The 12,657-nt window shown below is 47.7% G+C and overlaps 1 protein-coding gene across 1 annotated transcript in view; it reads left to right on the forward strand.

Annotated features, from left to right (window-relative positions):
* LOC146175595 (arginase, hepatic-like) overlaps positions 1 to 12,657 on the forward strand; it is a 39,251-nt gene that overhangs the window by 11,693 nt on the left and 14,901 nt on the right. The window contains exons 3-5 of the mRNA XM_084581992.1: positions 2,140 to 2,243; positions 2,850 to 3,027; positions 5,256 to 5,346. Of these exons, the coding sequence (XP_084438118.1) occupies positions 2,140 to 2,243; positions 2,850 to 3,027; positions 5,256 to 5,346 (373 nt within the window). The remainder of the gene's footprint in view (positions 1 to 2,139; positions 2,244 to 2,849; positions 3,028 to 5,255; positions 5,347 to 12,657) is intronic.

A 12,657-nucleotide genomic window follows, 5' to 3' on the forward strand; every position in this document is an offset into this window, starting at 1 on the left:
AGTTGCATCTTGCCTGTACTCACCTATGGGGTTGAAACGTGGAGACTAACCAAGAGAGTTCCACTTAAGTTGAGGACAACCCAGAGGGCTATGGAACGAAAAATGGTAGGGGTAACATTAAGAGATAGAAAGCGTGCAGAGTGGGTCGGAGAAATAACTCAAGTTACCGACATTCTAGTAGAAATTAAGAAGAAGAAATGGACATGGGCAGGACATGTAGTGCAAAGAGGGGATAACCGATGGTCGCTGAGGGTAACAAACTGGATTCCAAGGGAAGGGAAGCGTAGCAGGGGGCGGCAGAAAGTTAGGTGGGCGGATGAGATTAAGAAGTTCGCAGGGGTCAAGTGGATGCAGCTAGCACAGAACCGGGTTAAGTGGAGAAATATGGGAGAGCCCTTCGCCCTGCAGTGGGTATAATCAGGCTGATGATGATGATGATGATGATGCGAGGATGCGTTTAGATTAACCATGTAAAAAAAGCACGCCAGAACGTCGTCGAGACCTCCATCTTTCAAAAGCGAGTGCAGGAAACGCCGCGCCTCCTCCGACTTTTGACTGAACGCTGCCCGAGTGTTTTGCTCGTTATGACCAGGTTAGAGTGGTGTTAACCTCCGCCACTTTCCTCTACTCAAAGCAAGTCCAGTACGGGAGGACTGTGTCCGTTTAACCTTGAGCTCCGGTTCAATGTCAAGACTTCGGCTCAAGCCTGTAAAGCTAAATCAGTAAATCAGTAAAGCTAAATTATACTCGATGTGAGCTGAGCTATAGCTCACATCGAGTATAATTTATATTTACTGATTACACCTCGTAATTACAATTAGTTAATTGTGATTAATAATTTACTTTGCCTCACATCATATATCGTTGGATAGCTTATTCGAGTACAAGTGTGCTGGACAATTATGTCTATATAGGTCTAAATTACCGTCTATTTGTTAAATATGATTAGAAATTGAACTTTATGCTATGGCATTAAGTCGTACATCGTTTGATAGCTTATATCGAAAATTATTGCATTACGCCAATTTCAGGCCTTCATTGCAGTTAAATTAGTTATTTGTGATTAAGACGAACCCTACACTACAATACAAATTCATATATCGTTGAAAATGTCTCGACGAGTAGAATCCAAACACAAATTCTAAATACCTTGCCGCTTGCAGACTCGGACTGCTCTGTACCCTACACTTTAGCATACCCGATACCCAGACCAGTTCCTCTCATCATGCAGACTTTGCAGCAAACTAGGAGACTTCCTACACATCCTTCTGACATGTCGCACCTTTCCTCATCCACCACCACCGAACGTCGCAGAGTCTTACTGGGCATCTCTCATGACTAGCACTTCAAATCAAGGCCAGTGCAAAATTATCTTCAGTGCTATGAGGAGGATTGCGCTCCAGGGCTTTCTTTGCCTTGTAAGGGTGTCTCCCGGACGGTAAAAGAGCACTCAAGTGCCATAAAGGGTCCCCACTGTTTGCACATATGGCGATAAATGTTTCTACTACCACCACCACTCCGCAGCGGTGGTGCAGGGGTTAGAGCGCTCGACTGCTGTACCCAAAGATGCGGGCGGCCGCGGAAGCCTTATTTCGATGAAGGTGAAAAACTGGGCGCCCGTATACGGTGCTATGTCAGTACACGTTAAAGGTCCTCAGCAGGTAGAAATTTACGGAGCCCTCCACTACGGCGTCTCTTAGCCTGACTCGCTTTGTGACGTTAAATACCATTAACCAGACCAAATAACCTCTAAACCACGCAAACCCGAGCTGTCACTCATCGAACTTGGCTCAGCTATGGTTAAACCACCGCCATATTTTTCCTAGTCTCCTGTTTCCGGTTGTTGACAGTGTTTTCTAGCGCTGGATACTGGCACTTCTGAGGTGAAGAGTCGACACGCCAACGTATCGGAGGCGAATAATTTAAAACAGATACACGTGCGGAGAGGTAAGACGCTACCACGAAACACCGTGTGGAACGACAGTCTTCATAATGTGCGACGAAGTGGCATGATAGTACAGCATCAGCGGTGCGGTGTTTTTGCTTATATCGTCCTCCTGTCGGTCTTACTGTGTGGTCAGACTATATAATGGTTCCATGGATAACGTTGTTCTGTAAAGCTCTGCCATCCTTTTGCAGGTTACGCGGTGAAGGACTTCGGCGACGTGCGAGTCGAAGGCCAGCAGGATGTAAACGAATGCAACATGCTCGAGTCGGACATAGTTGGAAAGACCAACAAGAACGTAAGTGGAAATATCAGACTAAGCTCAGTTCTGCTCCGCGCGGTACAGTATAGTTTTACCCCACCATTTTCCTCGATGAGTACGACCAACACTAAAAAAGCATGAATCACGTGACCACAAAGATGGCGCACTACTATCGATAACGTCCACACCTCGGCAGCTAAAATTCCTTCTATTATAGGTCCACCGGGCGACGTTTTCTTTGAGAACGAGTTGGGCTGGAGATGAGGCTGTACGGCATATATCACTATGGCTCTTAATTAAATTTCGCTGTTAGTTTCGGAAACAAATGTCCTGCAGGCGGCTATCGCAGAGAGGGTGACGATGCGATGTTCTGTGTCCAAGACATGTCTGCCAGTCTTTGTGCGCATGTAGGCGTTAGTCTAGTTTAAGCTCTGGTTGTCGCTAAGCCAATCCTCATACGTTATGAAAACAAGCTCGATAGCACTGACATGGTATTTATTTTGCCGTGCTGAAATGTTCATTACTAAATTTAGTGGATTACTATAGTGTAGATACATATGACCATCAACAGTCCAACAGCGGTGCACACTGAAGAGGCCTACTGAGCTTACTTCGTTGCCGTTACCTTCCGTGCTTGCTCAGATCCGTGACGCCGTGGCCGAGGTGCTGAGGTCTGGCCGCGTGTGCCTGAACCTGGGCGGCGACCACAGCTTCTCCATCGGCACGGTGGCCGGTCATGCCCTGGCCACGCACTCCGACGTGGCCGTCATCTGGGTGGACGCGCACGCTGACATCAACACGCCCAGTTCCTCCGGATCAGGTGCGTTTCCTTGCAACACGAAGAATTCCTCACTCACGCCAGTCAAGAATCTTTCAGTCGAAAACAGGACATGTGCGTTTGGACTGTCTCAATGTGCGAATCAGCTTTGTTCACTTAGCTCGATCTGGGCATCCTGCAATATCCTTTTCCTGGAGCCTGATCATCCTGAGCAGTGGGGATACTTCGAGCGACGTTAGTGGCGCGGCCTAAGGCTAATTATTTTTGTTTCTTGTATAGCTTTAACAGCCATCATAACACATCATACTGCAAGCGCAAATGTATTAATTAGCTAAGCTCCGAGTCTTGCACCAAACAGAGGGGAGATTTTTGACGAAAAGCCCAAGTTTCTCCTGCTCCTGACATATGTATGGTCTAGTAACAGCAGCTCCAGGCAGAAGCCCAAGCTCCCTATGGCGCAGCACAGAGTATGCCAGGTGTTTCACGGACGGCTGCCGTCCGTGAAACACCGGCTGCCGAGGATAATCGATTTTTCAAAATTCTTGAAAATAGATGGCTATTACCATTGGTCAGCTGTTAGTTTAACCACGAGCATGCCTGTAATCGTTAAAAGTGAACTTTTAGAATTTAGGTAATCAGTTACTAGTTAACATGAATTGTTGTTTATGGGTTCAGGGTCCCAAAGCGACTCAATATATGGCTCCGGAAATTTTGACGAATTGGGGTTCTTTAACGTGCACTGACATCGCACAGTACACGGGCGCATTATGTTTAGCCTCCATTGCAAAGCAGCCACCACGGCCGGGTTCATCTGAGTTGTACAACCATTGAGTGGCCACGCCTGCATTGTGGTGTCCGCCAACACATTGTGGTGTCCACCAGCCACAGAAAATGTCCGTTCACATAAAGAACATTTCTATTAAAAAATATCGGCGGGCTTCCCTGAAACATGAAGTATATTTGAGTCAATTGGTACAACCCTCAGCACAAATATTACGAGCGGGTTTCTACCCCTTTTTTCCGTCCCATTGCCACGGCTTGAAGTTCTGAGATGTCCCGAGACTACATATTCATGAAAGGGGCGGTTCCTTTCCTCGCTGCTGACGCATACGTTGTCACGAGAGTTCAGAAATATTCGCGGCCGACCCATTTGAGGTATCTTGGGCACACTGAACCCCTGTTGTCAGAGGCGAGGCGGGCTTGGAGGTTGTGTTCATAATCTCTGTGATGTGTCATGGAAGTCTGGTTGCACTTTGTTTGAATGCCGTTAGGCCGCGGAGAAAAAAATAGCTGGGGTTTAGCTTTAGTTAAACCCGCGGTAGGTTGCGTAAGCAAAGGACGTAGCTTCTCTTTCTGTTCTTTCTTCTTCTTCTTCTTCATAATCATCATCATCTTTTGCTCCTGCGGCGCGGTGTGGCTACCGACCGGGTTTACCCGACGGCTTGAAAAGGGGCCCCTTCTACTGTCGCTTTAAAGGTCAAATGTGGCTACCGGCCGGGTTTAAGCGACGGGCTGAAGCCTGGCGTAGTATTGCTTATGCAATAATAAGAATGAAAAGAGAAAACAGGACGAGTATACGAAGTGTGCGATTTAGCTACAAAGGATGACACAAGAAGGCAAAATGGGTGTTTTCTCTTGCTCTAAATTTGCAATATGGAGATATTCGGTATCGTAATGGATCTAGTGCTCGCGTCATTGCTCTCACGACCTTAGCGGCGTTTACATGGACCCGACAGGACCGGGTTGAGTTGAGTTGTCGGGTCGAAAACCGGTTATAGGGTTCATGTAAACGCTGTCGGGTTGGGTCGAGAAGTCGAGGGGTCGAGTCAACTCCGGCACAGAGGGTGGGTGGGTTGACTGGACTCGACCTCGCTTCAGGAAGCATGTAAATGCTATCGAGTTGAGTCAGGGCACAGTGGAAGAGGAGAACAGTATGGAAAACGTTGGAGATGCTCGGGGGAAAAACCGGAATCAGGTGCCATCTGCTAGTTCTTCGCCTCGACGGGAGGTGCCGCCGTAATCGTCGCTCGTCCAGGGCCGATTCTGCGCTCATCGGATCGGGTTCATGTGAACTCGGTAAGGTCGAGTCCACCACAACTCATCTCCTCAACTTGGCTCCCGCTGTTGGGTCCATATAAACTGGACACTTGTTGCCGAATTTCAAACGACTAGAACTCCACGGAAGTTAGTAAAGGTCTTAAATTGGACGATTTACTCGCAGGTAGCGGCAGTTGAGTTAAACCTCGCCTTTTTCTTTTCTGTCGTGACAGGCAACATCCACGGTATGCCCGTGTCCTTCCTCCTGTACGAGATGGCGCCGTACGTCGTGAAGCCCAAGGCCTTCGAGTGGGTGCAACCCTGGTGAGTGGACAGCAGGATCACTAAACCTATGTGTGAAACCTCACCGCGCTCGCTGTGCACTGTGCACGTCTTGAAAGGTGGGCAACGCCGCTGAACGCATAGTGCATCAAAGCGGCTAACTTGCGAACACCTTTCAGTGGTTGGGCACAAGCTTGGTAATGGAAGCAACTACATTACAGTTTGCCGCTCAGTAAGGATGAAAACTCCTCGCGCAGCATGGTATCCGAGTTTGCAGTTGTAATGTTACATATAGCACTTCCAGCTGCCAGGAAAGCGCTGATTTAACAAAACGCGCCACAGTAGAAAGGTTTGTCGCCATGCGGTTGGACTATTTTTGTCGTTCGAAGAGGTCTGGACGTGTAAAGTGCGTAATTTAAGGGTCATGGTTATACTTTCGCATTCGCTCTCAATTTATGGAGGATGTAGAGGCGTCCCTCCAGGAGATGTGGGCCAGTGCGAGGATTGAAGCGATGCTCATTCCACGAAGCGTATTGATATGCTATTCTTATGAAGTGTATACTGTACGTCTCTTATCTTGTTTTGGATCAAAAGTTCTTGCAATGCTTTCTACTTTTGCCCTGCGGCAGCTGCAAGATGCCGGACGCGTGTCATATTGTATATGTGCACGTACTGCGCCTTATTCTCTATAGCTTGTACTCAAGTCAGTTTTCCCTGTCTCTGCACTTTCTTATTGTCGCATTATGGCCAACACAAGCGCGACGTCGAGTGCATACATAGTGTTTGTTCAACGTCGCTTTCTGACCTGATTTTTGCTTCCGTGAAACCGAATTATCTTAATTGTTTATGATTGCTTTCACCTTTTAATTACTTAGAAGAGTATACTGCCTACAGTACGTGTCCTCGTAGCCTAGACTCCAGTAAATTATGACGCAGAACGCACCTTTAGTCCTGGTTACATGTATCCCTCTGAATCCTGAAGAGCCCAGGAGCTGGATAAAAGCAGACATTTCTTTAAAAGTGCGCTGAGTGCTTTAATGCGGCGAATTTTGGTCGATATCACTGCACAAAAATTAACTGAAGAAATAAAAAAAAAGGTGAAAGCGTCTTTTTCTTCTTGCCGCAGAGTACATGGTACATGCCCACAGTGGGGGGTTGGAAAGGGTATAGTGCTCTAGAAGTATTCTAGAGCACTATAGCAAGGGTTTGGTTGCAGTGCAAGCAATGGTTAATGCAGCCAGACTTAGTGTTACCGTACATTAATTATGGGTTAGGAATCAACGTTTTGACCAAAAAATTAAAATGGAAAACGTTTCTGAAACATTTTTGAGGTGGCAGGGGTCAGCGAAAAAATGGAAAATGCTACTGATATATGTCAAACCTTTTCTCTTTTTGTTTTTGTTCATATCAGTATTCTAATGGTGTCTTCGGCTGACGGCACTCGTGGAGCACTGTTGCAGTGCCTGACAGACCAACATCGCCACAATCGCAACATTTCGCAGTATGCGCCGGCATCTCTAGTTAGTACTCGCTCTACACACCATTTGTAGGAACGTAGGATAGCCTCCGAGACAGTTAAGAGTCTCGGAGGCAATGCAAGCGTGCACAGAAAGCTACACGAGTGCCGTCAGCAGAAAACACCATAAAACACAACTATCCAACTTCATCCTTTGTTCATGAATGTGTTTGTACCTGCAATGCACCCCGCCAAGTTCTCCACCGTGAATATGTGCCATTGCGACTGGGGTCATCAGCTTCGTCATCATCATCATTACTTCAAATCTTGTCTTTCTATATGTATGTATAACTTTATTAAGGAGCCGGCAAACGACGGGTTAAAGCGTCGACCCGGGGTTATGCCCTACTCTGCACTACCTCATTTGGCCTGTTTGTGGTGGTTTGTGAGGCTTGTGCTTTTCGAGCGCACCCCGAGCCTGCTGGACGGCCCATAGTTGAATGTCCTTGTCTGTATTTTGCACAGCACTTTGAAGTTCCGACGGGTATGTCCTGGATGCAGCTTCGGTCGGGGACCTGGCACAGTCCCACATGACGTGTCATTGGTCCGCCAAACCCACTTGACATACACTGCACATATCACTCGTGCAGATGCCTGGGTGGAGGACGTGTAGCATTGCCGGGGCTAGGAGTGACCCGGTTTGCATTTGCATTTGGATTACCGCCTCCTCCCGACTAAGTGCCGGGTGAGGCGGAGACAACGACCACTCAGTCTGTTTAAGTATACAAATTACAGAAAGACTAAGGCTATGGTGACGTCTCGCGGCTTAGATCGGCCCAGCATTGTTTACGGTGTAATGCGTATGCATGCGCATGACATGACGGCCACCTCAGGCACGAGATCGTAGACACATATCCTGGTCTGACCGCACGCTGCTCATACTCGCTCAATGGGGCCGATCCGCGCCAATCTTCGCACGCTACACGGCAAAGAACTTGCTATTCGGAGGCCTTATCTTCGTTATCTGGAGGCTCTTTGAAGTGCCACACTATTAGGTTAGTCGTGCCTCGCTGATATATGAAAGAGCCGGCAGACGGCTTCACATTCCAGGTGCGCCCTGTTGATGTGGCATGCCGATAAGGGCGTTTGTCCACTTGTGATTAGCGATTGTTTTAGAAACTCTATATCGCTTTTCGTTGAGTGCCTGCGATGTTGGCTGAAGATGTAAGAGCTATGTAATGTCGTGTCCCCACATCAAATGGCAAGATAATAGCTACCAACTTTGTGCTTGTGGACGCGAGAGTGCCGCGCGCTCACATGAAGTCAATCAGGGACGCAGACCCGCAAAAGATAAATTATATTAATACTTCTGTCACATGAAAAATTCCGATCCTGATTGAACTCGATGTGCATTGACGTTTTCAAGAAGGATTGAAGCATTCGGTGCTACACAGCCGTTTTGAATGACCGCTGAGAAGTTCCCTAACGTCGAGACGGTGGCGATGCCCGCTCTCGAATGTGCTTGAAAACTGAAAAGCGCTTGAGGAAGCAGTTTCGAGGCACGCAGGCTTGGGCTCAAATGCAATTGAAAGTTGCCGCGTGACAACCTAGATCTGCATTGAGTTGAATGCAGATCGAGTTCAATGAGGATCGAAATTGTTCGCGTGAAAGAGGTATATCTGAGGTTGCGAGGTTACTTGGGCCGATATGTATGGGCCCTCAGGCACTCTTCAAGCTGTTCTAGAACAGCTTTTTTCGCCTGAGGGCCTTCAACCTCGAGTTGAAAATAAATTGAATTGAACTGAATTGATATTGCATTGGTTGCGTGCTCTAAACACAAGCGGCACGCATGAGGTCAACTCAAGTTGCCGCTTCTTTTGGATTTCGATATGTGTCTTCTCCTTTGTAGCGGGTGTCTGTATGAAAAAACTTCCGCAAGTGTCCTAGCCGAATTACATAGATGTCCCAACAGTATATTAGCTTCTTTCGCCGCGCCGGAGGAGGCGTGATTCCGTTCTCTCAATGGTCCTCTGGCGTGATTTCGTTCTCTCAACAGTAGGGTCTTCTGGGCAGCGTCACCTGGCAAGAAATAGCGGAAATATTGTCATAACGAATAAGAGCGCTTTTAAAGTCTTCTATTCCAATCGCTTCTGTGGCACAATGGATTAATATTGTTTATCTCAGCATTCAAAACACCTGTTGCAATCCTCTTGGAATAATCCAAGTGCAATTTGTTTCTGGTTTTTAAAGCTAGTAAATTAAAAAAAAAAAAAAAAAACTAACATTTTTCCCGGGGTGTGTTCGTCTTTAGGTTGCCTTATGTGATGTTTTTGATTCTTAATAGCCTCAAAACCAGCCCTGAACAGAGACAGGAGGTGAAAGTGTTGCACCGGTTACACTATATAATTACCTTCACCGTAATCATTCCCTGCCTTCAGTGAGTGTATGCTACCTTTAGGTTGCGTTTAGAGACCCATCTCAGCAACAATCGCCGTTGTTGTTGGTCTCTAATTTGATGGCACATACCCACACAGGGGGTCGGCCAAGAATTCGTGTGCAGAAATACTAGATTTTGAACGAACAAACGAAAAAAAAAAAGGAATTTTGTTAGGGAATATAGGAAAGAAGGAAAAGCGCTGAGAGACAACCAGTGGGGAGAAAGAAGTTGCGAGATCCTACTGTTGAGAGAACGGAATTACGCAGCCGCGCCGATGATGTCGATGGCACTACTTTGTTCAAAATGAACCTTTACGCTTGTTCAGCGTTTCGCCCTTTCGTTTTTGTTTCCGAGTGTTTCTTCTCTTGTATTTACAAAGCGCGGAACTGCACAATGCCAAATAGAAAGACAGACGCTTATGTCCATTTACATGTTGCAGTCAGAATCAAGTTCTTCAGATGTCCAATCCAATCCAGTGCGTTTCTTCAATGTGTCCTGCGCCACGAGAATCAGAGCGGGGTATTCAGCCTGTGTAAAACGTAGTCCGCTTGTGTATTCAGGAGCGGCCGATGACTGACAGTGCCGAATGTGCGACGTGAGTGGAGAATTCAGATGTATCGGTAGCCTTAGGCTCACGGAGGTACGTGAACCATGACTGTGTCTCCATGACGAACCATTCTGCCACTCGTTCCGCTGCTTCGACGCATATATCCAAAAATGTAGTGGCGGTCAGCTTGTCGACGGTGACGACGTGATTATTGACGTGAACAGTTAGAGCGGGAACCTCGCGGGCTTCAACATTAACCATGGCAAGCTCTACTACTACTTGCACCGTCACTTCGACCGTTACTTCTAGCAGTACGACGACGTTCAACTCTGCCGCAACACCAAGTATGACTACAAACATGGCTCCTAGTGTGAACCAGACGTCTGGTTCGAATACCACTTCGAGCTCTGTTTCAAGCACTGTTTCAGCAACAAATCCGGACAAGATTTCTATCGTGGCTTCGAACCCGATCACCACTTCGAGTACGACGATGCCCGGGACCACTTCTTGGAGCGCTACGTTCAGCGCATCCCACGATGTAAATTTCACTACTCCCGGTGGCTGGAAGACATCTTGGAACTCCACATCCTGCCCCCCGGTTTCTTCAACGGATGCCTCCACAGACAGAACTTTTACTGCGACCTCTAGCTTCACCTTTTACGCCGGTGCTTCTTTCGGACCAGAACAAAATCAAGCGAAAGTGTCTGACGACGCAAAGCCAGTTTCATAGTGACCTGCGAGCTGTATATGTTGAAGCTCTTGACGCAGACTGGCGCTTTTCTTCACAATTATTCCCTTTGTCGCCATTGGTGCGAATGTTACTCGTGTTCCGCTTTCTGCTTTTTAAATCTGTGCGTGTTTTGCGGTGTGCCCTGTTATCTTTTTTTCGTGGTTTGAGGTTGCAAACGTAGCCTTTTGAAGCTTGCTGTCTCTCTGCCCTTTTCCCGTTTCTTCGTAATCGCGATGAAACTGCTTTTGTGCCCTATCTTTTATCTCCGAGACGCGCGAATGCTTATGCGCTGCGCAAAAGTGTAAGAGGGGTGGGTGTTAGATTGACAGGGCCTAGATGCTCCTGAATAATCATGGATATTACAGAGCGATCACGACACTTTGCAAAACGCCAATCTTTCACCCAGGTACACACACTCAGGAAAACAATTTCAAATCCCTAGCCGCTTCATTCTTCTTTTTTTTTTTTTTCTGTGAAATCCAGCGCCATTCAAATGTGCGATGCCAGTGCACGTTAAAGAACCCCAGGTGGTCGAAATTTTCGGAGTCCTCCACTACGGTGTCTCTCATAGCCTGAGGTGCTTTGGGGCGTTAAACCCTACAAACCAACAAACCAACCAACTAATTTAAAATTATAGGGACACTTAAGCACCGCCGTTAAGGGCATTGTTAAGAATAACGTTTCATACACAAGAACGATTTCTTAAAGTATATTTTCTTTTTAATGTTTATTGTCTTATTTTTGTTATCATTTACTTTTTCCTTAAAAAAAATTCACCGATACTTATAGCATCAGCAAACATCGGCTTTTCACGTGAGTAGTTTGACACCTTTGAACGCATTTTGAGCGCAGCTCTTTGGCGTCCGTTCCTGGGTTTCGCGTCGGCGTCGTCGTCGGCCTCGTCACCAGCTCCGCCCCCCTTTCATCCCCCAGCGCTAGCAGCGACCGACTGATACCGCTGGATGCCGCTGACGCCGCTAGAGAGTCAAGATAACGTGACTGCATAGAACACCGTCGCCGCCATGCAGAAAGAAGAGGGGAGGGCCCTCCTCCCCCCCCCCCCCCCCCTGTTTCTGTGTGGCAGATAGGGCGCTCTTCAGTTGCCGACGCGCCGGTTATTTCACGTAGGCCCCGGCCGTCGACGAATACGTGACCACCTTCCCACGGCTAGACCTGGTTCTTGGCGCTGCGGAAGCGAGGGTATCATATTGTTTGCGTCGGCATCGGCGGCGTTGTCCCTGAAACCAACTCCGCAGCTGGGGTTGACTCACTATCGGCGTCAGCAGCATCAGTCAGTCGCTGCTATCTCTTCCCTCCTCCCTTTATCGCGTTGTCCGCTTGCTGCGCGCGCTTCTGCCCCCATCTACCCCCATCGTTTGCCGCTGGGGGTACACGCCGCCCCCCTCCCCCCTCTTCCTGCGAGTCTCCGGTTGTCAAAGCGCCGGCTTGAACTTAATTCCTTTCTTCGCGCGCTCTAAAAAATTCTGTGATAGCGCATACATGTGTTGCTCGATTTCTTTGCATCAATCTATCGAAAAAGTGAAACAGCTTATTTGCTGCGCTCAAATTTCGCATTAGGAAGTAACGTAATCGTCGCAAATTTTTTTGCAGTGTTAATCATTTAATTTAATTGATCAATTACGCACAATAAATTTTATTAACTATCATAATCAAGCATTGGCTTTTCATTCGCAGCATTTTGACACCGTTGAACTCTTTTTAAATAAATGATAATTGGTTCACAGGAAGGGAAAGGCGCAGTAACTGTCACACACCTCTGTGGACGCCTGAGCCGCGCCGTGAGCGAAGGGAAGTAGGTGTGCAAGAGAGAAAGAGGAGCCCTAGTGGAGAGCTGCGGAGTAATTTGATTCGACCACCTGCGCACAGCGCACGGACGCCTCTTCGTTTCACCTCCATCGAAACGCATTCGTCGGTGGTCGGGTTCGAACTCGGGATCTCCGGCACAGATATTTGTTGTCCCGCCGGGATGATGCAGTGGTAAGACGCCCGACTAATGTGCCGGAGTACCCGGGTTCGAACCCGACCTCGCCGGCTGCGTTTCGATGGAGGCGAAACGAAGAGGTGTCGTGTGCTGTGCGATGTCAGCGCACGTTAAAGATCCCCAGGTGATCGAAATTACTCTGTAGCCCTCCAGTACGGCTCCTCTTTCTTTCTACTTTCAC

The sequence above is a fragment of the Amblyomma maculatum genome, chromosome 10 (assembly GCF_055883805.1).
Source record: "Amblyomma maculatum isolate TAMU_Amacu chromosome 10, ASM5588380v1, whole genome shotgun sequence".
In the NCBI taxonomy this organism is placed as follows: domain Eukaryota; kingdom Metazoa; phylum Arthropoda; class Arachnida; order Ixodida; family Ixodidae; genus Amblyomma; species Amblyomma maculatum.